Source organism: Palaemon carinicauda, chromosome 38, assembly GCF_036898095.1.
Source record: "Palaemon carinicauda isolate YSFRI2023 chromosome 38, ASM3689809v2, whole genome shotgun sequence".
NCBI classification, from domain to species: Eukaryota; Metazoa; Arthropoda; class Malacostraca; order Decapoda; family Palaemonidae; genus Palaemon; species Palaemon carinicauda.
In genome coordinates, this window is record NC_090762.1 from 42,736,283 (window position 1) to 42,763,587 (window position 27,305).

The 27,305-nt window shown below is 36.6% G+C and overlaps 2 protein-coding genes across 3 annotated transcripts in view; one reads left to right on the forward strand and one right to left on the reverse strand.

The window, feature by feature from the left end:
• The window catches only part of LOC137630583 (cyclin-J-like), an 87,958-nt gene extending 81,373 nt beyond the window's left edge, over positions 1 to 6,585 (forward strand). For both annotated transcript variants that reach the window (XM_068362153.1, XM_068362152.1), the window contains 3 exons: positions 1,893 to 2,045; positions 2,420 to 2,579; positions 4,729 to 6,585. In XM_068362153.1, coding sequence (XP_068218254.1) covers positions 1,893 to 2,045; positions 2,420 to 2,579; positions 4,729 to 4,798 — 383 coding nt within the window. In that variant the 3' untranslated portion in view covers positions 4,799 to 6,585. The remainder of the gene's footprint in view (positions 1 to 1,892; positions 2,046 to 2,419; positions 2,580 to 4,728) is intronic.
• A 1,344-nt stretch (positions 6,586 to 7,929) lies between these two features.
• fabp (fatty acid binding protein) overlaps positions 7,930 to 27,305 on the reverse strand; it is a 20,293-nt gene continuing 917 nt past the window's right edge. The window contains exons 2-4 of the mRNA XM_068362154.1: positions 12,275 to 12,447; positions 10,982 to 11,095; positions 7,930 to 8,279 (exon numbers count right to left, since the gene is read on the reverse strand). Coding sequence (XP_068218255.1) covers positions 8,226 to 8,279; positions 10,982 to 11,095; positions 12,275 to 12,447 — 341 coding nt within the window. The 3' untranslated portion in view covers positions 7,930 to 8,225. The remainder of the gene's footprint in view (positions 8,280 to 10,981; positions 11,096 to 12,274; positions 12,448 to 27,305) is intronic.

Sequence of the window (27,305 nt, forward strand, 5' to 3'; positions counted from 1 at the left end):
ACCCATTGCTCTGTATCCTCTATGTGCTTTTCCTGCCATCTATTTATACAAGGAATTGCCGATGGGTAAGCAGTGCTCTATGGTTTACAGTGTAGTGGGCCACGGTAAGTTTGACAAAGACTGGACTGCTGATTTGCCTCTTGAACAGAATATCTCAATAGTGTAAGACCACAAAACAAAAGCAAATGTGAAGTAACAACGAGGAACAACCTCGTCAGCAAATTCCCAACACCAGCTTGGGAATAGGCCCTGAGACTGAGACAGACATCCCAAGAAATTTGTTACTCTACAGATTCAGTGAACTAGCAGCCTTCCATAGTGACCATGAGTTCATTGGAATAATCCCTGGTTGTCATCTAATTCTGACACCGGATATCCTTTTTCTTGCCAAAAATAAAAAGCCTCTTCAGAGATGAGATCTGCTTTACACCTTGGCTTTAGTAACCTCTGTCCTGTATCAACCTTACAATTATACTTATAGAGATCCATGTTGTCAGAAGGTAGTTTATTTTAAAATTCCCAGATCAACAAGGGCTATCAGTATTTTGACGTACACCCTAATTGAAAAGCTGATCCTGTCTTCATCCCTAAAACCCATAATGTAGGAAAAATTTCCTCTTCACTAGCTTTCTTTGCTAATATGCAATTTCAAGAAATTTTACACGATGCTCTGGGATAGGGAGTTTATCAAACGCTACCTGAAACCTGCTGCTTCCTCCGGTGCCTTAGATGACCGCGGAGGTAGCAGCAGTAGGGGACTCAGCAGTATGAAGCTTCATCTGTGGTGGAAATGTGGGAGGTTGGGCTGTGGCACCCTAGCAGTACCAGCTGAACTCGGCTGAGTCCCTGGTTAGGCTGGAGGAACGTAGAGAGTAGAGGTCCCCTTTTTGTTTTGTTTCTTGTTGTTGTCGGCTACCCCCCAAAATTGGGGGAAGTGCCTTTGGTATATGTATGTATGTATGTACCTGAAACAAATCCATGCAGTACAGCGTTCATGTGTAGTACTTGGCCCATTCATGACCCCTACTGAGGTAGTCTGGAGGGAAAGGCCAAATCAACTAAGCCCTTAACAAAACTCAGAATAACAAAATGTTAGGCAGTCATTACGCTTCAGTCAGACCTAGTGAGATAAGAGTCAGACTTTTTATTTTTCCCTCAGGGAACTTTTCTACTGTATCTGTTTGTAGATTTTGTTTGGTTGTAGATGATTGTCCCGGTCTCCAAGGACCCTCCCTCCTCCATAGCCATGTGCAGGGGAGTAGGACAAATGTTTGTTCACTTGGATTGTGAATGGAGGTTGAGGGTTAGTTGAGATGTGCTAGGAGGTTTGTTCCTTTCTATGATGCCCCTTATGACATAATCATTACTCATAGCAGGAAAATTTCAGCAACTGAGCTGCTTTGTCAAGCTGCAGTTGGCCTGAACTTGACTGTCTTGCTTATACACACTTGGGTTTGTGCTTTGGACATTTATTGACATCTTAGAACAATATTTCCTTGGTGTTTATGTAATATCGGATTTCCTATTTTAGCCTTATACAAAGTCCAGAGATTGCACTACAAAGCCATTTTTAAACATATTTTATGTCATAGTAGTTTCATCTTCCTAAGATTATTCCTAATTGCTTGAAGGGAAAGAAATTTATAAGCAAAATCTAAAAAAAAGAGCTGGTTGCTTTGGTTTAGTTCAACTATCCAGCTGAGCAAAGAGTTGGTTATAGGTTCATGTTCTTTGAAGTTCCTCATCCCCAACAAAGTACTTGGAAATTTGGGGGACTTTTGATTAGGCTACATACCTTTATCCTGAAAAATTTGCATGTGTTGATATATATTTTATACATCTGCATTTTCATTAGTAGAAAAGGTCTGATAACTTAGGAAATTTAATTGCAGGTAAGGTGACAGCGGCCCACTTTGCGGAGTTTTATTTAACTCGAGGGATAATAGTTGGTGATACCATGAAAGGTATTACCATAACTAATAAACTCCAAGCTTCAAAGCTACTTTGGAAAGAAACATTGGACTTCCTTGACAGATCAATACAAGGTAATTAATGCTGTAATATGTATATAGTATTGTTAAGAAACCTCATTTTTGTAGCATACTTATGTAGATTATGTAAACAAATTATTTTAATGCTTGTAATTGGGGAGGAATAACTGAATTCCTTCTTTCACAAGTGTTAATTTCCTAAAATTATTAGAAAATAAAAATATATCCCATAGGTGTTAGGCTTGAATTTTGAAAAATATTGTTAGAGCAGAAAAATTAATTAGGAGTATTATTTTAATGCCAATCCATGAAATATTTATTTAGAAATTAATGGTACATTCAGAATATGCATGGGCTTTGTGAATAAAAAAGTTAAAATTGATGGCTAAAATGTTTTGTGTGTGAAATACAGTTTGACCATCTTACAGATTATTTGTTTCTTCAGTGGCCGTCTACCCAAGTAGCTGCAGCATGTCTTGCATGTGGTCGTGTTAATTGTGATATACTTCCAACTTGGCCGTTACCTCTAGAGACAACAACTGGTTACACTCTACAAATGCTGTCACAAATAATGGACGAATTGTTCAGGTATTTGCCCATGTGCTGTTGAGATATAAAATGTAAAACATTGATACAAGTTGAGAATTCTGTATCCAAAAGTTTTTTAAATGATTACAAACAAAATTCTAGTGTTACAAAGATTCCACCAAGTGTAGCTGTGACTAATCCTTTGACTGCATGTTATCACTGGTTAGCAGTTGCCATAGTAACACATTTGCTCTATATTAACAGTGATTAGTCTTTTTGAGTGCTCCGTTGTTTGAAATATTTTCAAAATGTTTATAATGCAATGAGATAAAATTAATGAAAAATAAAAAAAATTATATATTGCAAGAATGATCAGATGTGATGGAGTTTGTTTGATTTTGTATTTGTCTTCTTTTAAACAGTGATTGTATGATTTTGGCAATTACAAAACTTACTTGTTCCGGCAACATAACAAACCTTTCAGCTCTATGCTATAGAGATACATTTCGGCTATGCTATAGAGATACATTTCGGCGACAGCGAAACAGTAGCCAACACAAGCCACTTAGCATTTCTGCTAAGAAGAAAATGGACGATGTCTGATCGCCTCTGCTTTACTTGGTTTTCAAGTCCTATTAAAAACCAACTGGCCTAAAATTTTAAACTTTTCCTCATCTTCATACATAATTGGTTTCATATGTGTTACATTTTACTGTAATACATTATTTCTGCCCACCTTCGTTTCTATTGCTTCAGGGTAGTAATGAGAGCAGAGGCAGTTCGGCTATGTTTCACAGGCAACACTAGATGCCGACCTTCAACTTGAGCTTTGCTTGTTGACAGAAAGCATAGTTTGCTGCCCGGAGGTCCGCCTCCAGGTGTTGAGCGACTTTCTCCTCCGAGGGAGAGCAACCCTTCACCAAATACTCTCCAACAATCTCCCTGCTTAAGGGGAGAATTAATGACAGCAGCAACAGAGGTTGATCACTCTCCCGTCTGTGGGGGAGAAGTTTTTCATCTGTTGGTTTTCCCTCAGGAGGTTTCCTCTGACAGGATTGAATTTTTCCATTCTCCGCAAAGCTCTTTGGAGCTTGACAGAGGAGTAAGGTGACTGCTTGCAGTGCCTGGTCTTCATTTGTACCCTCATGGTACAAAAAGTCTGAGCTCATTCTCCTCTGGGGCCTTAACTTGGATGGTAATGCCTGCGGTTGCCACCACTCCCATCAACGAGTCTTGTAGACTATAACCCTTCGGCATTATTGCTGATGATGGTGAATCGGTCTCCGCATTTCTCATTGTGCCCCCAGAGAATGAAGTCTCTCTTGAGCAATATCCCTACGGGGTCATTGCCACAGGTGGTGATGCCTGCCGACCTATCCATCGATGTGTCTAGTAGGCCACAACTTTTCTTGGTTATTGCCTACTTTGTACCTCTTCGAAGCATAACAAAGCTCAGGGGGCCCAGAACTTTGGAACTTGTGCCTCTTAGTTTTAACCACCAATGAAGAGAAAACCTCTCATAGGCTGTAACTCTTCGGAGTGATCGCCTACATTATGTTTCTTGAGGACTAATGAAGCTCGTGGAGCTTTCTAAGGTCAGAACCTTTGGGCCCTGTCCTCATAGTTTCTAACACTTACGAGTGAGAAGCTTCTGTGTTTTTACGAGAATGATGAACCTAATGTGCCATCGCGCTCACATCTACTTGCCTAACCCGACACGCACTTGTAGAGGGGGGTCCAGCGCTCGCCATCCTAAGCGCTTAGTGCTTCACACGCTCATGAGGGAGTATCTAAGGTTCTAGCTCAACACAAATATACCAGTTGAAGGAGGTGCTGTGGCCTGTACATAGCACCGCAAGTTCTCACCCTTAGTGTCTTCATGGGCGCACAAGAATGGAACCGTCTACTTTGTCGCTTAGACGACTGGCTAATGACAGCAGAATCGAGGGAAGCTCTTCCCCCTCATTGAGGCAAGAATCTTCAAACATTGCCAAGATCGGGGGTCATATTCTTGAGAAGTCCTCTTTGTAACAAATGCAAATCTGGTATAGTTAGAAATGAACATACACTATCTTTTTCTATTTATTTAGCAAAGAGCTTGAATTTTTAAATGATAATATTTGGTTAGGTTGTAGCCAAGAAACTTAAACTGGTAATTGTATCGGAAACTGTATTATTGGGTAGTGGTAATCAACTTCTTATTTTTCAGAATATATGAAAAGGATCAGAAGGCTGTAACTGCTGTAGTGTCTCCTGTCACTCAGATTACCAATGAGTAAGAAGGGATTCTAATTATGATCTCAAAAGACTTTTTCAAGACTTGCTGTGTACAAAGCTGCGATGCTGTGATAAATTTCTCTTAAGATCTGAGTTCCTGTTACACCTATGGAAAGGGCTTTCATTATAATTATTTTTTTCAAATGTTGATTATCAGTGTGTCTGATATGTAACATATCTGTTGGTATTTGCTCATCATATACTTTATGATCTTAAATTATTTATAAATTTGGATTCATGTTGTTTGAATTTGATGCATTGAAAAGTTTTAAATTTGAGTCATTATTTTGGATCAAGTGGGCACTTGAATTTCTAAAGTAATGTTCTGTTGATTATTTTGAGATCCTGGGCATATGCACAATTTCTTGATAGTCACATTCGTACGAGATGGCAAATGGTATTGCGCAATTATAAGATTTAGAGTTTAAAACAATCAAAACCTTTCCAGGGCTAAAATTCATCATGATAAAATAGATAATCCTTGAAATTTTCACCTGTAAGTGTAACTGCAAATTTTAAGAAAAAAAAAAAAAAAATGTGAAGCAGTATTTAGCGGGTAAAAGTTAAAATCAATGTTTTCATTTGTGCTCATTTTAAAGGTTAGCAGAGTAGCAAGGATATTGAGCATTTAGACACAAATTACGTTTTGACATCACTTAATGAAAATGGAATACAGTTGCACTGTTGTCTTGACCATTCAGATTTTAGGTACCTATATAGATTTTTATAAATGTCTGATGTCTAGAATAGCAAACCAAGATAAGTACTGTTATAAGTTGAGTAAGCTTTGTTAAATTTTTTTCAATTTTATACTTTTCTTGTGTAAATCTCTCGACACTCAAGCTTGTGTAGTTGCCTTTTTCTGTTACTGTCATCACCTCTTGACTCAAAATCTCAAGATTTTCATTGAAGTTTTTAACATGCTACATGTTCAATGAGTAGTTACCAATATTCTGAACCATGGGTGTTAATTTTGTTTTCTCTAGTACTGTGTATAGTGAAATTCTTTTCTTATATATTAGAGGTTTGTGGCTCATACTCCTGAAACAGAAGCCTTGTTTGTAGTCTAGCCTTGTCAGAAAATATTTACACGGGTAGGTACAAGGTATTAATTTGTTACTAAATACATATTGTTGCTAGTGCCTTAGTAGTAATGATTAAGCCTAAGCAAGTTGTCTCCCTTTGCCATTAATCGTCTTTTCTAGCTGGCATCTCAGGTCATTATTATATACATTTGCTTTAATCATTTTCTCCATGTTTAAAGACTTTAAATAGGTATTAATTCTTATAGTGAAGGACACAAGATTGTTATGAGCAAATTGTATACCAGGAATGCATCTAAATAATATGAAGGTTGTTATTGCCAGTTGAACCTTTTACTGTATTAGATTTTATAATTTATTTAAAAACTGAATTTACATTTTTTGTCTGTGTGGTTTATATTTAATTTGGAGCAAAAACTGTGATTCTAGGGATTACTGTTGCACTATAAATGTTATTTGAAAATAATTTCCATGTGCCAAGAATTTATAACAGTTGGAGCATTACTAGTTTCCCTTGGACGTTTTCTAGTTTTTGCTTATATTTTTTGTACTGTTAAGCCTCATGTTTTAGGTAGAATTTCAGTATCTAAAGATATTGTTATATGGTGTTGTCAGGATTTAGTAAAACTGTTTACTGATTAACTATACTGATGAACTATGATTTTTACACATTACCATTTGTTGTGTAATGGCTTTGCTTACTATAAGGATTGCGTAATATGCATTAAAGGAACTTACTATTAAAATTGTATTCTTTTTTAACTTGTTTTTACGTAAACTTATGTGAAACAAAACGTGCATGAAGTAAATTGCTCCCGAAAAAAGTTTGTCTTTATAAAGACTTTAGTATTTGGAAGGAATTTTTTTTATTTGCAATGTACAAACACTAAGAAACCAATATTTGCATTTTGTCTAAATTTTTCCAAGTACTCCGGCATGAGCTGGAGATGACAGATGAATTACAGGGTATTGAAAATCTGGCAACCGTTCTCCACTATACTCAATTTTTTTAATGAGGCTCATCTGCACCGACTCGCAGTGGTGCCCTTTTAGCTCGGAAAAGTTTCCTGCTCTCTGATTGGTCAAATTTTTCTTCCTTCTTCCGAGCTAAAAGGGCACCCTTGCGAGTCGTAATATGCCTATCTAGAAAAATTGACTATATTGCGTAGCAGAGTCAATGCTTACTCCTCCTTTGTGTTGTTGCATCTGACCTTTGAAGCTTTCCTTTTTTGTATTAACTTTTTGTCATATCACCAAGTGCAAAGCAAGTTTGTGATTAGTAGTTGTCCTGGTGTGGATGGATGTCATTGTGGAAAATACAAGTTATTTGGGTGTTGATGCACATCCTTTGGAGACCCCACAGTACTCCAATGCTCAAAAAGGAAATTTGATGAACGATACTTATTTTTGAGTTGGTGCTATGTGGTGGTCCCCTGATAGTCTTCTTCCATAATAAAAGTTGGGGCTTGTGATGTATGCTGGCGATAACTGGTACACGTTTTCTCAAAAGCTGTGCATCATATGAAGATGCTGTGGCAAGAATAAGAGCCTAAACTCATAATATGTCTCTATATCAGTGTCAGTGCTCTGCACATTTGATACACTAAGCATATAGAGCAGGGCAACATTTTTTCTTTGGTAATCATATTTTATTTGGTTCCCTGTTTTAGTCCTTTGCTGTTAAATCCTTGGAGACCACACAGCACTTAACCCCCAATTTTTTTTTCTCTCTTTGTAAAAACTTGATTTTATATGAAAATAGTGATTTTGTATTCTTAAAAGTTCAAAGTTGAGCAAGACAGTAGTAGTGCTTACATTCAGATTAATAGTTTTGGTGATTTAGAAACCAAGTTTTTTCTTTTCTCTTTTTTAATGCAGTCAAATCATTGTATTATTAATTGTGATTTAATAGTTTTAATTTTTTACGCGACAATCCTTATTAAACTGCTTCCTCAAACTCTTCCAAGATATTTTTACTTTAGTCAGTCCAGTCAACAGATCACACTATATGCATACAAGGATGTCCATTCTGTCAATTAGTTAACCAAAATACACAAACTTATGTTCAGTGGAACAACAAAACAAATTCCTATTAACTGATATTTAATAGAAAGATTACAAAAGGCAGACACTTCTTATAGTACTCTTTACAAGCCAAGCATCATCAATTTGACAAACTATAAAAGCTGTCTTTTTCAATTCAAGATTGTACCTAGGAATACAAAACTAAACTAACCTTTAAACCAAAAACCAAACCACTAAAAGAGGTTGACATGGACTGGTTTTAATGGCCATGACAATCAGTAAAAAGACAAGATTTTGAAAAATTCAGCAACAACTAATAATTACAATAAAAATACCTGATACACATTTAATTTCAAATAGTTTAATCTTGTCGCTTGTAGACTCGCTTGCTGACAACATCGTCAACTTTGCATTCCTAGAATGAAAAAAATAATTTGTAATTCAAAGACATCACTAAATACAGTCAGTATATGATCTTTACTAGTTCAAAGATCTATGAACGAGAGCCGAACTATTTTCATAATTAAAATTTTATAATACAGCTGTATGTAAAAATCTCAAAACTTTGTTTGTATACTTTTCCCTCTATATAATTATACCCAAGTCCTTTAATAAAAGTTTTCAGCAAAGATGGAACCCCGCTTGTAAGATTTACTATATGAGAGGTATCTACAGTAACTGGCAGGTAGTGAATCACATTCCCTCCCCCCTCCTTACACACACACACACACACACACACACACACACACACACACACACACACACACACACACACACACACACACCAAAAACTAAAACTTTCGGGAAGCGTTACTCGAAATATTTGCAACTTGTTCTACACAGACACAAACCTCGTCCTTTAACAGGAGACATCCTTAGGAGGATGTTAGTCCCTTTAACCAAGCAGGAGGGTTACCTTTCATGGATATGCCAAATACTGGTACTAAGCAAGAATAACATTGTAATTGTGCCATCCTCCTAATAACCTGGATATAAGGAGGAGGCAGGTGCTTGGCTAGGTTACTACCATGGACTTAACAGTCAAGGGAAGACTGCATTAAGTGTGTTGGACATTCTCTAAATGTATGGTCTTATGAAAACACAGGTGCATATATTTGTCCAAATTCCCACTCATTAGGAAGGATGGGGAGACTATTCTAAAATGTATTGCCAAGTACTTTCATCATCATCCCAGCTAGTGAATAACAAGAGACTGCTGCCCACCAAGGAAAGGGAAAAATTACCAAGTAAAAGGCCAGTACATTTTACCCCTCAATCTAAAAATGTAACTACCGCTATTGTTCAAGATACCTCACAGCTGCCTGAACCCTAGGTTCTGGCCCTCAACACTTGCACAAAGATGGAGATCTTCCATTAAGACAAGCAACACCAGACAAGATATGTTATTTGCTAGTCATCTTGTCTGGGGAAGGACTAGCTTCCACAGGTGCATTAAGTCTTTTAGCCTAGATTGCCAATGGCAAAATTTTGCGAGAATTATTTGCTCAGAATTTAATCTCACAGGAATTTATATACCTGCACTCTTGATAGCTTGGAGAGGCAGTTCAACCCACATAAGCTTCAAGATTTGTCGAGCACTACGTTACAGGACCGCAAACATGAGAATTCTTCCTCTAACATTGCTTGAAAATGGCAAAGACCTTTTAAGAAGTTTCTGCTGGAGCAGGCCCCAAGTCCTGAGTAGTGGAATCTGTTTACTTTGCTCCCGAAATTGGCATGTGGGAGTTAATAATCCACAGGTTGCTGAGGTTAGAATTTTCTTCCAGGTTCTTATATAGAACTTGGCTTGTACTCCAATAATGCAGTAGCCATGGCCAAGGGACTCTACCTCTTGATCACTCACACACAAGACTGAGGGTTCACCCCATTAGATATTTCTTCAGAATGGGTATACTTGTGGAGCCATGATACCCTTACATCAATACTAAGAATTCCCCTCTGACAAAATCCATCACTTGCCAGTAGATAAGGCAGAAAGGCTGGGAAAATTGCTTGCAGGAGATGGCTTTACAGTTCTAACTACCAATGATGTTAAAGACCTGATTGAGGCCCAGTTTGATTCATTAACAGATGATCAAATGGAGATGACAAAGTTCACTCCTCCACAAGTGAGGACATACAAGAAGGGCATGACGACACAAGGGAAGAGGAATTCAGCCTAACACTGGAATGACTCAAATCTACCATACACACAAGACACACAATAGCTGAAGATCGGATCCTGCAGATAATTCACGCGTTGTAGAAGAAATAAAATAGACAGCTATGAAAATTTATAACATTCTTTTGTGAAAGAAAAAGGTAGCATCAGCAATTGCCAGTAACTATGTTCCTCTCATACCAATATAAAGAAAGAAGACAATGGGACTACTCAGTCAGCAGAAATAATTTACTAAGTTGGACGGCAACAAATATTGCCCCACCTGACTTGGCACTTGCTTCTGCTTAAAAGATGCTTTCAGAATTACAGCAATGCACTGAGCTGCTTTCCCTATGGGAGCACGTGGAACTGTATGATTCTGCTGTTCCAACCAGGGTTGTAGTTTGACTAATAATAATAGTACAGTGAAGTTGTTTGGTTGGGGTATTACAAATTAACCAAACCTATGGCTCAAATAGTTAAAAGTTTTCAATATTTGAGGTGGTTTTACTTAATCTACTGTGAAGATTGAAGGATACTTGCATTGACAAATTTGTCAAATTCCATGAATAAAGTCCTACAGCAGCCTACGGTCCTGTAAATCTCTAGTACCCTGTACTTTTACACACAAAAAATGTAGTTCACCTATTGAAGCTTTAAAGTTATAATCAACCCTAAGTGAATTAGTATATTTTTTTTTTTGCAAATTCCAAGGCTTTTTACAAACTTTTAATAAATCAAAGGCTTCTTACAAACTTTTAATTACTACATATCTACACTAACATTAGCAGGCAAATACAACGTTTTTCCAGTATTCTTACTTTACCAATATAATTATTTCCATACTTACCCCAGTCTGCACACTCTGGAAGAACAGTTTAAAATTAATTTTGATTTGAAAATATTTCTGCTCTAATTTTTAAAGGTAAATGCAAAGAAGAATACTGTATAGTTACCATTATCATTTCTGTGTCTGTGAATTCTCTGGTCAAAAGTGAATCCTTTTCCTTCTTCTCCTTGTCTCCAACTTGGTTGTGGATCAGTTTGTTCCCATCTAATTTGATTGTAGACTAGAATAGGATAGGAAAAAAGAAAAATTATTCAAACAATAAGGATTTGATCGTAAACTTAACCAGCTTGAGGAATTATCTCAAAACATCAATAGCCTCTCTATCTAAAGTATTAATATGAGATATTTAATGAATTTCTATATTCAACATGATGGGGTTTCACTAACCAATTACTGTGCTTGAAATTTATTACTTAAGATAAAATTGCTTGTATGGTTTTACATAGACTAAACACCCAGAAGAATATATGAACTACTTTTAACTGTACGGAACTTTAATCTATTAACTATTGAGAGCCTGCATAATTACTTGAACCCACATTTTCCCAATATGAAGACTGGATGTGAAGAGTTCTCTTGGCCCTCGACCCTCAACTTTTCCCTGTGGGGTTTATGCCTCTTCTCCCATATAGTACAGATTTGTCTACTACAATTTAATGGTCCTTAAAGGGCTTCGTTTCAGTTAGTTCCTTATCAAATGGCTTTTTAATTGTTCCTTGTCACTAATCATCTCCAAGTACTTCCCATACAATTTATCTACAGCCTACTTTGATATAGCACATACATATAAACAAACTTCATAATAAGCAAGACCGTGTTACCCTAATATTTAGTGTAAGATACAGAATGTATAGTCACCTTCATAAATTTTGGTACATTTCTATGCTAGCTAAGACAGCACCTGCCAACTCCACAAAATTGCTAATCATGGTTACGTGACAAAGTTTACTAAATGGCAGAGAAACAAAAATTAAGTATATTAAAAAAAGGTCATGAGAATACAAAACTTCATCCATGTCCTTGTTGTAGCTATACAGTGGAGTAAGCAGTGTATCCTTAGCAAGGCCAGATGTGTAGCAAAATCCAAGAAGCCAATTGAAGCCTTCGCTCTAATGACCATCTTCTACTTTTAAATCTTTTAGTTACTAGATATGTGATATCTTCAAGCAGAGAAAAGCTTAGCAATTAACTCAGAATCCTACCAAGTCATTTCAAATACTTAGCTGGAAAGTGGGGGGGGGGGTATCAAGAACTAAGCCTATGAAGTTGATAGAAAAACTGATTAAATTTCCATAGCAATACTAAGATCAATAGTTATTAAATGATTGCATATACATTAAGCTACATTATCTATTATTGCATTGTATAAAGTATTAAAGCGTCCCTTAATAACATTTACCTTCACCACTCTGCCATCGGCTGTGGTTTCTTCGAATTCCTCATCCAACTTGAATTTAATCTCTGTTGTCTTGAAGGTAGTGATGGTCTTTAGGCTGTAGGTGTCACCTTCCAGAGTAATCTCTACAGAGGGAGTAGCTGTATTACCCATCTTCCGCATCACCAAACCAACTCCTGCAAAATATAAAAATTTATTTAATCACTTGCACTAGGTACAGAAAATAAACAAACCAATTATGTTTATGGATATATTAAGTAATTCACATCAGGGGTTCCTTCCCGTAATGAAAAAATCTTCTAGTTAACATTTCCGACTTATTAACTTAACCCTACTAAAAACTGAATTAAATCGACAAGAGCACAGCTGTACAATACATAAAACGAATCCACTAGAGCATTACAATACCACCTTTTTAGTATAAAACTAAATGAATAATTTACTGAAAACCCAAGAGGATATACATAAATAGAAGGATGAAATTAAAAACATATGCTGTATGGAGTAAAACTGTCCATTTCACAAGTAGAAAAATCAGTTTTGCCATTTCAAATAATTGTTGCGAATCTTAATGTAGGGGTTTGGAGGAGAGGGAGTGATAATAGGGGCAGGGAGAGGGGGATAAGGGCATGAGATTGGAGGGGGAGGGGGATAGGGGCAAGAGTTTGGAGGGGGAGGGGGATAGGGGCAGGAGTTTGGAGGGGGGGGAAGGGCAGGAGTTTGGAGGGGGGGGAAAGGGCAGAAGTTTGGAAGGGGGGGAAAGGGCAGGAGTTTGGAAGGGGGGAAAGGGCAGGAGTTTGGAGGGGGGGGAGGGCAGGAGTTTGGAGGGGAGGGTGATAGCGGGCAAGAGTTTGGAGGGGGAAGGCGATAGGGGGCAATAGTTTGGAGGGGGGAAGGCGATAGGGGGCAGGAGTTTGGAGGGAGGAAGGCGATAGGGGCAAGAGTTTGGAGAGGGAAGGCGATAGGGGGCAAGAGTTTGGAGAGGGAAGGCGATAGGGGGCAAGAGTTTGGAGAGGGAAGGCGATAGGGGGCAAGAGTTTGGAGAGGGAAGGCGATAGGGGGCAAGAGTTTGGAGGGGGAGGGGATAGGGGCAGGAGTTTGGAGGGGGATAGGGAGCAGGATTTTGGAGGGGGAGGGGATAGGGGACAGGAATTTGGAGGGGGAGGGGATAGGGGACAGGAATTTGGAGGGGGAGGGGATAGGGGACGGGAGTTTGGAGGGGGAGGGGATAGGGGACGGGAGTTTGGAAGGGGAACTAGAGGGGGAGGGGGATAGGGGCAAAGGTTTAGAGGAAGAAGGGGAATAGGGGCACGAAAAAACTCCGACGTTTGGCGAGGAATAGGAGCTGGGAAAAGGGTGTGAAGCAGAAATGGATATGAAAGGGAAGGAAATGGAGAGAGATTTAGCCAAAATAAAAAGGAGCTTCTGAAGTAAATGCAGGGAGATCAAATCTACAATTTCATGGGTTATAAACAAATAAATTAAATAGTAAATGATTAGTATGGTGAAGTTCTCCTCTCATTTAATTAACTTGACCTAACTTTAAAAGTAAATAAAGGAAGTTTTACCCAAGGTGGTTTTTAGAAATGTTCATTTTACATCAAATTATTCTATACATGATGTACTACTGTACATGTTCAACATTTGTAACTAATGAAGAAATGGGCACATTAATGGGGATATATACCAGATATTTTAAAACTATCACTCATAAAAAAATCAAGCAACGCTATATCAAGTGTCAGCTTCCCCGGCCCCATATTTTGATTCCACTTAAAAGCGATTTCAGGAAAATGGCTAAATATAATATGAGGAAGGCAGAGACCACAAAGTATTAAAAGGATAATAGCGAAGTACTGTAGCTGGAAGCGAGAATGGAGAGATGCCAGGTTAGGCTACTCGTGAGAATAGATGACCATGGTCCAGTCAAGAAACATCCGACTTAAAGGGGGACTAATTTACTTCAATTGGCGAGGATGTATAGCCTTCATTTCACGCTTACTCTGTCCCCGGAATCATGGCGGACTATAAGTAGCATGCAAAGGAATGCCGTGGTTAAGAGGAAGGAGATGCAAAAGGCGCTTTCAACTCTGAACTTCACAGCCACTTGGGTAAGTGGGCACAGCTGCCTGACCGAAGCAAATGGGACTTATTGAATAAATTTGGGGATGGTGGTACATGGAGGAGAAAGATTTTCTTGGTAAAATATACCATTGCCTAAATATAAGGGCACGTAATAAACTTTACAAGTTACAATAGTGCATTATATATATATATATATATATATATATATATATATATATATATATATATATATATATATATATATATTATATATATATATATTATATATATTATATATATATATATAGTATATATATATATATATTATATATATTATATATATATATATATATATATATATATATATATATATATATATATATATATATATATATATATATATATATTATATATATACATATACATATACACACACACACATACCTGCGGCATTTGCGACTTTCTAGGTTACTGAAACTATAACTATTTATACCAGTAATCATCATATGAAAATAATGAAAGATGCCAGCTTCATGTAAACATGGTAATAGAAATAAAATAAGGAAGAATTAAAAAAAAAAAAATCAGTATATACTGACCAGGTAATATTTCTTGCATATGTGTAATATCATGCGACCCTCAGATATAGTAAAATGTGGCTAACAGTTGTCAATCCCTGTACATACATACACGCACACGCATATATATATATATATATATATATATATATATATATATATATATATATATATATATATATATATATATATATATATATATACAGTATATAAATACATACATATATACACATGCAGTACATACAAATATACACTATACATAGATGTGTATATATATACATATATATTATTAAATATATATAATGACAGAGGAAATTTTTTAAAAAAAATATGGCCCGTTATGACAGCTTGAAATGTTATGGCTATAACCTGACAGCGTCAACGTCGACCTCATTATTTAACCAGAATTTAATATCACATTACAAGTTACTCATCACGCTGAAATTAACATACTTTCCTTTGAATTTTTTCCATACCTACTGGAACCACCCTGCAACTACTTTGCACCTTTCGTGTATTCGATCACGAAGAAAAGCAAAAAAAAAAAAAAAAAAAAAAATTATAACCTAAAATTTCTTGTCAATGGATTACAAAGATTATAAAGAAAATCTAGGTTAGAATTAAAACTATTTGAAGAATATACAAGAACAGTAATAGTACTAACATTTTTACTGCAAGCATATTGTCATTACAAACGCATCTTCAAGGTACAAGAACACAATTTCACACAAACCTGAATGATAATGACAGGTTTGGTCGAGGAAATTGGCCAGCATAAAATGATTTCGATGGAGCAACGAACGCAAGTCTAGCGATTTCCTCTCACTTAGCTGAGCTAAGATAAAATAATGCAAAGTGATTTCACAAAACGAGCTAAGATAAAATAATGAAAGTGATTTCAGAAAACGTGTCCATTTCCCTATAATCGTTCGGTTTGATATTCGAACAAGACACTTGAAATTACTAACTACCATCATTATCACCGCGAGGCTCGAGAGAAATCAAATTGACCTTAATGCCTCCAAAAATTATTTGCAGTATCACTAATTTAAAATCAAAATAACGTCTCTCTCTCTCTCTCTCTCTCTCTCTCTCTCTCTCTCTCTCTCTCTCTCTCTCTCTCTCTCTCTCTCTCTCATCCATGTTCATCATTTTTTTTTTCAGAATAGCGTACCCTCAATGTCGACTCTAAATGGTACCATAACTATAAAATACATTAATGTCACGACATTCAAAACCCTATAAAAAGCTCTTGGTAAGCATAGCAATGGCTCTGTGCCAATCGTTGGCTCGAGATGGCCTGGATTATTAGAAGTTGGCTCACATTAATGACAGAATTGGCAAGAGAACCAACCAGATTGATGACGTCAATAACAACCATGATGAGTGAACTAAATCTTTTCATCCACCTGTGTTATTAAGTACTCGGAGCAATCATTTTCTTCCAATATTTAATTTGCAAAGAAAAGCCGATTCATTGAAATTAATCAATGTCTAGCATGCGCTAAAAATGCTGTGCATTTATCATTTCCTTGATTTTTCTTTATTTCACAATGGTCCCATTCCGTGAAACTCTCTATGCTGATCAATGGAGCATTTGACTCGCTTTACATTATCTATAATAAGTAGAATTTAAGTTATCGTAAAGTAAATACCTCTATTGAAATACTGTAATTATAGCCCCACCAAACCTGAACTACGATTGGGGATAAATTTCCCTTCAGCCAGAAGTTGAACACCTGCATATATTTCTGGTTACGACGACTGGTTTTATCCAATATCTACTGGAGATCTGTGAACGTGAGGGGGAAGAAACTCCATTCGACCAAATGAAGTTTTCATTAGTTTTCCTCAAATTGTCAATCATTTTATCCTTGGTCTGACTGGATGAAAACGTGAAAAATGACGCGAGCGATTGTTTTCCGTCAAAATACATAAAAAATTGGCGCATCGAGTTTTTGATCACATCACGGGATTCAAGCCACATCATAAACCACAAGTGGTGTAAATATCACAAACCGGTTCTGAAAGACAGGCAACAAGCAAAGCATCCCTCCATACCAAATTCTGAAGATCAGGCTTTTTCAAACAATATGCCTTTAAAGCAGAGAAATGGTGGAAGGGTAAGGGAAATACTGATATTACTCCACCGTTATTGACCCGTTGACTCATCGACTCAGGTTGCGAGGAGTAACTCATTACAGATCCTGTCACTATAGTATTTTAGAGAGATAAACAACAACAGTTGTTTAAAACTGTTGTCTAAAATTTAACATTATATTAATAGAAACAGGTAGGGGAAAATGAGAGGGAATAAAAAACACGTACAGTGATACAGTAACAAAGTCCAATAAAAACTGGTGGCAGCGTCATTTAGAATAACAATGATGAAATGAACTATGAAAACTTTTAATGATGAAATGAACTATGAAAACTTTTAATGATGAAATGAACTATGAAAACTTTTAATGATGAAATGAACCATGAAAACTTTTAATGATGAAATAAACCATGAAAACTTTTAATGATGAAATGAACTATGAAAACTTTTAATGATGAAATAATCCATGAAAACTTTTAATGATGAAATAATCCATGAAAACTTTTAATGATGAAATAAACCATGAAAACTTTTGATGAAATGAACCATGAAAACTTTTAATGATGAAATGAACCATGAAAACTTTTAATGATGAAATGAACTATGAAAACTTTTAATGATCAAATGAACTATGAAAACTTTTAATGATCAAATGAACTATGAAAACTTTTAATGATCAAATGAACTATGAAAACTTTTAATGATGAAATGAACTATGAAAACTTTTAATGATGAAATGAACTATGAAAACTTTTAATGATGAAATGAACTATGAAAACTTTTAATGATGAAATGAACTATGAAAACTTTTAATGATGAAATGAACTATGAAAACTTTTAATGATGAAATGAACTATGAAAACTTTTAATGATGAAATGAACTATGAAAACTTTTAATGATGAAATGAACTATGAAAACTTTTAATGATGAAATGAACTATGAAAACTTTTAAGGCACTAGGAAGCTGGCATTACTCGCAAGCTTGTATTGTATGGCATCTTGAAACAGGGTACAGCATTTATAAATTTACGTCATAGCACATTGACAGGAAGCATTTAACTCACTTCATACATATAACAAGACATTGAAATTGTTTTAAATTTGTTATCAAGAAGGTGAACCGAAGCTAAGATATAAAATATATTTTCGAAGAAATCTAAAGAATCTTTAGCACTCCTACGATATGCAGCTATGTTCGTAGAAAATCTAATTTAATTGAGCCAAATGGACAAAGGAAGCAAATAAAACTTGTCAATCTACATAAAACATTGGACATTACAAGTGGGTTCATATAGATATACCAAGCGTTCATGATATTGCCGAAATACCACCAAATTAAAAACTTTCTCTTGGTCAAAGAACACACCTTTATTCTAACCTTGGCAGTTATGTAATGGCAAGCGAGCCATATTAATTGACTGGATCCCCCCCTACGTCCACGTAATATAAATGACTTTAGATAAGGAGATACGCGTATGAACTAAAACACACTAATACCGTTGTATTTTCGTAACATGCAGTAAAATACAGTATTCAAAGATATACAGCCAATGTTACCCAATTACGTACATCTAGTACAAGAACATCCGGTGTCCTAATACTGCACCGACTTTAGACGTGCCAAGTCTCATGATGTTCGAATTCCTGCTGAAGAAGCATAGTAAGTTGCATGGAATCTAAATCCAAAAGAAAACTAGAAACCTTTGATGAAAAAAAAATGGCGTTGCGTAATTAAGAGATACACAAGGAGGGTGTATATAATGCAACCACTTAATTAAAACTTTAAAATCGCAGTAACAGCATATGCATAAACTAGAGGAACACTGAGAGCATGCCTTCGCCACAGCAAGCAGTCTATTTTGCTCTATTTTTGCATCATTGTACTTTGAAGTATTTCTTCAAAATCTAATGGATTTGTCCTTGGGTCATACCCTACACGTCCAAGTTTCGTTAAAATTGGTTCAGTACTTCTTGCATATTATTGTTCACATAAATACATTTACAAAATATTATGCAATTCACTTAAAATTGCTGCTATTTTTTAAGTACTGCTACGTACTTGTACTTTGTTATACTTTATACAAAATGGAAAAGATTCATCCTTAGGTCATACCCAAACATGACTGCCAAGTTTGGTCAAAATCGGTACAGTGGTTTTTGTGAAAACTTACTCACAAACAAACTAACAAAGACAGACAGGGGTGACGACATGGCCTTCGCAAAATCTAATATTTAGGCGAAGACAACAGTTGTCCTAAGCTCAAATGAGGGTAGGATGTGCCTGGTGCCATTACCTTTTATTATTTATCGAAATACGATACAGCAAGGCTCGACACGATTGATTATCGACCGAACAGTGCTCACCTCCACAAAAGAACTTCTAGCTAGGAAATATGTCATCATAACGCAAGGACATATTTCCAAACACGAAGTAGGTTCGGACGAGACAGCAATATCGTGTGGAAGGTCAGCACTGTTCGATTGATAATCCAATCGGGTGGAGACTTGCTGTATCGCACGGCGATAAATAATAAAATATAATGATGCCAGACAATTCCACACATCACACCTCATTTCTAAGGCCATTCAATTGCCAAATATCCATGGCCGCAGTTATTGAACATGGAACGTATATTCATTTCCCCATACAGTAAATCGAAATAAAAAAAATAAAGAGGCTTATGTTCATTAACATACAAAGTTAAAACAATAATACAGAAAAGAACAAAGTTGGCCGTATTCTCAACGTGTATACATCATTGCTGCAGTATATTTAATCAAGACAAGAATAATCACATTAGTATTTTGCATCAGGATCAAAATGCTCTTGATAAAATAATACCTTATCTGCTCTCAGCACCTTCTTGAAGGGGAAGGTTACCAAGAATTCACAGGGAGAAAACAAGGAACTTCTATTTCAGAAATTATTGTTCGAAGTAGCGAAATAGCACAGATTACAAATAAAACTTTTTATTTTCCATGAGGTATATGCACAGATCAGAAATAAATTCTACTGAAATAACATTACGGCAACAGTCAATCTCATAATTCCCACCGTTATACCTACATTAAGGGGTCGGTTGCCTAAAGTGCCATTTGCAATGCTTTCTATCAAAAGTACCCTCATCCTTCACCATCTCGCAATATAATTCTCTGCCTCCCTCTATCTATCGTAGGCCCCTAACAGGTTCCTCCTATGCCCTCTTCACCATCTCTGTCACGACAATTCACCTTACATCTTTACTACGACTGCTCTTATTATATAATTTTCCAATCATTCAAGTAGACAGACATTACCATGATCCATATTATCTTCTCGGTACTCTCAAGTTTTGCTTTCTCTTTCCGTCTTATATTCCATATTTCCGATTCATACATTAACACAATTTATTACTATGCTATACTAAGTAGTAGGTTGGCCAGGACACTAGCCACCCGTTGAGATACTACCGCCAGAGTAATTGGGTACTTTGACTGGACAGACAGTACTATGGTTACGGTTTATTTCCTTTTGCCTACACATGCACCGAATAGTCTGGCCTATTCTTTAATGTTCTCCTCTGTCCTCATACATCTGACAACACACTCAAGGAGCTACCTACTGCATTGTTATTGTTCAGTGGCTACTGTCTTCTTGGTAAGGGTAAAAGTGACTTTAGCTATGGTAAGCAGTTCTTCTAGGACACTCCAAAATCAAACCATTGTTCAAGTCTTGGGTTGTGCCATAGCCTCTGTACTAAGGCCGTCCACTGCCTTGGGTTAGAGTTCTCTTGCTTGAGGGTACACTCGGGCACGCTGTTCTCTTATTTCTCTTCTTATTTTGTTGAAGTTGTTTGTAGTTAATATGTGAAGTTTTTAATTGTTATTACTGTTCTTAAATATTTTATTTTAATTGTTAATCAATTCTCTTATTTCTTTGTTTCCTTTCCTCGCTGGGCTATTTTCCCTGTTGAAGCCCTGAGCTTGTAGAATCTTTCTTTTTAAACGGGTTGTAGCTTAACAAGTAACAGTAATAATGATAATAATAATATAGATCTTGGCCTCCAGGTACCAGGCCTCTTCATAACCATCCCGTCTCTTCAAAACTCAGCCATTCATGCCTGCTCCTGTCACTAGTTTCTCATCTTTCAATGTTCTAATAGCTGCCTCAAACTGTAAATCAAACTTTCTCTTGTTCTTGCCAACCCATCTGAGGAGCATATGCTGAAATTAGGGTTACCTGATCCTATATTGTTATTGTAATCTTTATAAGTCTACCATTCTCTCTTTACTTCAACCACTTAAACTTTCCAATTAGAAACCAACTCACTTTCTAATAAACACGCCTACTGTACTGTACATTTCTTAATAAAAAAAAAAGGTAACTTAAATAAGCACCCACATCGACATAAAATTGTACCTAAAATATACGAAAAACTAGATTGTTCTAACACCATGAACGTTCTTTCATAATCTCATATTGCCAAACATAATTGTACATTCAGAGCACGTAGCATCTGTAAAAGTATCCACCTTTCAATAGTAAATGGTAACGTTTAGTTGACATAATCGAACATTTCCTAAATTAGACTAACTGGTTAATACTTCATGGGCAAATATGCTGTTAGTTCACATGAAGTTATTACCGACCAATATCTAGAGGACTAATTTAACCAGTGCAAAATAAAATAGGATTAACACGGGTCCAAAACAGCTCATGAGGTAAATTATTTTATCTGCCGGCTATAAACATCCAAAATATTAAATATAACTATATGTATATCACAAGACAACAAAATTATACAATTTACTCAATTCTTAAGTCTTAACGCGACCATCATAACAGGAAAAACCAGTAACGAGAGAGCAATTTTCAACTCGTGACCCACGCCGTGACGAAGTTTGTATAGGAAGGGAAATACAATATCCAGTCCATAAGACTTTCACATATTAAAAACAAATGCTTCGCGTAAATGAAAACCCTTTATACTTACGAGCATGAAATCACAGAGGGTACTTTTTGCGAATACAGTGGAATAGCCGAAGTCCAGCTAAAATTAGCCCTATAAACAATAGGGGCGTTGTAATTCGTTGTTGCTCTGAATACATTATGTTAGCGGTCATTAAACTCTTCTAAATGCAAAGGCGCCACAAACATGTCTGTCTGAACCATCACACCCTTGTTCTAATCTGAAGCGTCCACCCAGACCAAATTTTCTTTGGATTATAATAAATTTACACTGTACATTTAAGATAAAATTTTAAGCGTTACTATTAGGTAAAATTTATCATGTTAGAGAGAAAACTTGGAAGAAAAGAAGCCGGAACAAATATGGAGTAAAAGGGGGAAAATGAAACAATATTATGAAAACTAAATAACACCTACAGGGACCATGAGAGGGACTTCTTGGTTACAGAACTGAAGTTCCGTTAAGATGAGGATTTCGTAACTGCCTTGAGTCTACCTCTGTGTTACTGAGTAGTTCAAAGAATGTGAAAGGATTATGGACAATCTGTGGCATTTCAGGTCATTGGGGAGCTATTCAATCAGAACCTTGAAAAGGTAAAATTTCACTGGGAATTAATTAATCATTCGTGCTGTTTTTGCCGTGCGTTTCTACGCGAGAACGAAATAAGGAATAGTGTAAAATTATCATCTATGATGAATATTTCTGCGAGACTATAAAAACCACACAACTGCAAATTTCTAATTAAGATACTCTTATAAACCATGCAATTAATAAGCAATCAAATTTTAAAAACAAACTTAAAAATTCACGTAATCTTTTACATCGTTATCACACAGGCAAACATTAATCGACAACCAAACTTAAATTGATACCTTGCAATAAGCTATTAATGCATGAATCCTAATGGGGGGGATTAAGTTAAAACTGTTCACACAATGCGCACAAACAAGTAATACTCATTTTAAATGATATGCAATCATAACAGGAATACTCTTAAGCCTAAGTCATTCGCTGACAATTACATTTAAACGGGATTCGTTTGAGCAGACTCCTGCTCTTTGGAATCCACCAAGTAACAATTATGAAACCTCGCCCAAGATTTTATGTACAGTAGAGAGAAGAGTGATTGCTCTTTAACCAAGAAACTAAACGTTGTGGCAACGTGAGGTAGCATCTTGCAAAACCGATTAAAACAAGATTTACAGGATGAATTTATGCAGATAGCTCTCCACTTCCCCTTTCTCAGATATCCCAACTGAATCTTTTTCCACCAAGACTGACCGCCCACCCCCCCCCCCCCCCCCGGTTCTAACATATCTCACTTTGCGAGGCAGAATTACGTCCCACAGGGAGATAATGTATCCGCAGATTGGATGACACCATTGCATAATCCCTCGTGCTGTTATTGATCTTCTTATCAATACTAGCTACGCTACCAACCTAGTTGGAAAAGCAAAATGCTGTAAGCTCAAGGGCCCCAACAGGGGAACTAGCCCAATGAGTGCATGAGTGCACCGTCAAGCAATCGGCCTGCTACAATTTATATCCACAACTGATATTTGTAATTATATGAAATTACAATTCCTGAAAAGATAAATCATTAAGTGATAAAAGTGGAGGTGCCTAAGTACACAGTCCCCGATATCAGTTTTCCCGAGAGATCTATGTTAAGTTAAGCTTTCTCATCTACGGCTGTATTCTACTATTTTTCATATCCTTTACCCAAATCCTTGATTCTACAGGCCCAGCTTATTGAATCTCTTGCATATAGGTTTCATACCAAAATTTCCCTTCCCTTGCATGTGAAAGATAAGCTCACAATATCTTGACAATAACCACCGTAAGTAAAAATTAACATTTCCTCTCTGGAGTCACCACCAACATTTTCCATATATAAGTAGTATCAGTTAAGGAATCCTTTTGCGTAGTACGTTAGTATACTGGCGATGAAATTACATAACTAGCTCTTTAGGAACTAAACCGAAACTAGCAAGAGTTAATAATTGCCAAGAGAATGGTTACAATAAAAACATTCGCAACTAATTAATCATCATCATCTCCTCATAAGCCTATTGGCACAGTCAGTCCTATCAATACTTCTCCATTCACCATATCCTACTTCACTCTTCATAGTCCTCGGCCATGCAGTTCTGGGTCTTCCAACTCTTCTAGAGCCTCGTGGAGCCCAATTAAATGTTTGGTGAACTAATCTCTTGGGGAGTGCGAAGAGCATGACCTCACCACGATCTCATCCACATATGGCACTCGAGTAATCTCTGCCTCATTTCTAATTATGTCCTGCTATTTCACTCCCAAAATTCGTCCGAGGGCTTTGTTCTCAAATCTACAAAATCTGTTGGGAAGTTGTGTCCTACCACGACACAAGTCCATATAGTAACCCGACCTCACAAAACTGATATATAGCCTGATTTTTATATATAATTTCAGGAGATTTGATTTCCAAATTTTACTGAACTTTGCCATTGTCTGGTTTGCTTTTATCAAGTTTACATAAGTTTATAAAAACTTATATCAATTATATTGTTACGGTTCTTAAAATATTAAATTTTTCCTTGTTGCCTTTCCTCACAGGGCTATTTTCCCTATTGGAGTCCCTGCTTCACCAACTAATAATAATATTGCATCTTGCATTGCATATTCGGTTCTCATCATCGTCTATTTATCTTGAGACCAATCGTCTGTGATATTTCATGCGTTCTAATAAGCAAGCATTGCAAATCCTGTGTTCTGCTAATAAGGGCAGCGTCATCAGCATACTCTACGTCAAGTAATTTCCTATTACCATTACAAATTAGCTTTCGAAATTTAAAAAGAGACCTACAAATAATTGAAAATGGCAACCTGCCTAATTTAAAATTCCCTATACCTGATTTAGATCACCTCTGTACTAACCAACCATACATAATAGGGCCCCGATACTACAACGTATTACAAAAGAAAATCAAATGTTCAACCGATGGTACATATTTTCTAAATCCCGTTTATTAGCCTGCGGTTATTTTTATTAAACCTTCTTTGGTTACTTTTCTTAAATAGTTTACAAAGTTACAGTTCAAGCAAACTTAGAATGAAGATTTCTTAGTAGTAATACTGTTTTTAGAAAGATTCTATTAACTTGTTCTCATCATTTATTTATTTCCTTTCCTCACTGAGCTATTTTTTCCTCTTGGAGCCCATGGCCTTATAGCATTTTGTTTTTCCAACTAGGGTTGTAGCTTGGCTAGTAATAATAATAATAAAAATACATAAATGCACTGTCGAGTGAAAAAAAAAAATAGCTAAAACAGAATTTCGAGTAAGCTGCAGTTCTAGTCCTCTATTGCCACCTTAAAGAGTCAATTATACAATACAACATTGTCTTAATTAGGTAGAGGGTACTTAATTAAAGAGCAGCTAATGTGTGGGAGAGATTTTCAATGTCAAATACGAAGAAAGCCTCAAGCATCAGTTTATAAGTGCTGAAAAATAATGACATTTTTTTTTTCTATTTCAGCAGCTAGGTATTTACCGAGTAGGTTTGACAGCCCGAAGTTTTAAGGTAAAAAGGAATGAAAACACTACAGTAATAATATGTTACACTAAAATAAAAAAGAAATAAAAATGAATAAATTGCCATCCTAACTGGACGACCATTACAACGTCCTCAAAACCACGTGTTCCAGCCGTCTTCCGCCGGGAAGTGGAAAAGATTACGGTGGGGGGGGGGGGTGTAATCTGGAGCAGATGGGGTGGGGTGGAGAATAATGATCATTCTAAGGTGGAAAAGACTGCAGCTGCGCCATCGGCATCGTACGAGACCGCGCCTCCGCCCCCAACCAATAGGCAACCGGCATTTCTTCGAAGCCACTCGACCCATCCACTCACCCCACGAGGGGTGAAACGCCACTGGAAACGCTCCCCTGCCCCCCTCACAACCACGGACAGCCGCTACGGTGTTGCAGCAATCCAATAGCGAATTGATGCTGCAGCTACCATTGAATGGACAGCTCAAACTCACCCATTCAAAATATCAGGTCTAACGTAACCATCCGTAATACAGGCTTTACCTAAGCCTAGCTACCCTTGTTCGCTGACCATGATGTTTGATATCTTAAAATAAATTCAACTTTTTACTCTAAATCAGACTTCAAGACCAGCAATTTACCGGTACGAAATAGTTATTTGAAGATTTTGCCGGCAAAAACAATCTCCACTAAAACCAGTATTCATTACTAATATCTTTTATTAATTTCCTTATATACTTTCCTCGCTGGGCTATTTTTCCCCGTTGGAGCCCTTGGGCTTATATCATCCTTTTGCAACTAGGGTTGTAGCTTAGCTAGTAATAATAAAAATAATAAAAGGATAACTAACTATCGTAACTAATGTTGCTAAAGAGGTGATGAAATATTTTTATAATTTAAAGGCCAACGTATCTATGTATCTAGGAGGTAGCGTCCTGTGGCCGTTATGCAGTAACACGCGGGCATGTCTGTTACATTGATGGTTTTCACTGGTTTGAGCAGAACTACCTGGCGCGGTCTCAACCACGATCTAGATTACTTTAAATAAGATGTGCGTGACCTGCTTGGCATAGAACTATCATGAGTATTCTGTGCGGAGATGTCATGAGGGTTATCAATCATTGCATGATGTAGTGCACGACAAATACCAATCAATCTGGGCCATGGGTCGCTAACCTAGAAAAACTATTGTAATTTGGGCGTGTTAACTATGGATGTAAAAATGCTGCTTAATGGGAAATAGTCTTCGTATATTGAAAACATAAGGACGTGTATGTTATATTTTATTTACCTTGAACTGATTAATATACATTGGACCAGATAGAATAATGCATAGCTTCTAAGTGTGCTTGAAAATTAAAATGCTAACTATTGATCTTACAAGCAAATAAATGCTACCAAATATCAGTTTTTGGAAAGGGAAATGAATACGCAAGATACAGCTGATTGAGACTAACTTAAAAAGTAAAACCAAAGATGAACTGATAAGACATGAAATTGCATTAGCACGAATCTGACAGGTGATGGAGGGCTTCAACAATTAAAGATCTACCTTTAGATTAAAAAAGTTATGTCCGGTAAGTATGCACTTAAACTTTATAATTATCTACTAATAGTCGTTTTTTGTAGCATAGCGGTTATGTCTTCCATAAAGCTGAATATATATTACAAATAGTTCTTCAGTTCCCAGGCGGCTCTCATAACGGGCAATAAACTAGATTATCAAGAAACCACCTTTCCTGTCATGACTAAACCATATAACAAGCTGCCAGCATATATTAAGGCTTCCAAGTAATTGTGGACACTTGTTTCCTAAG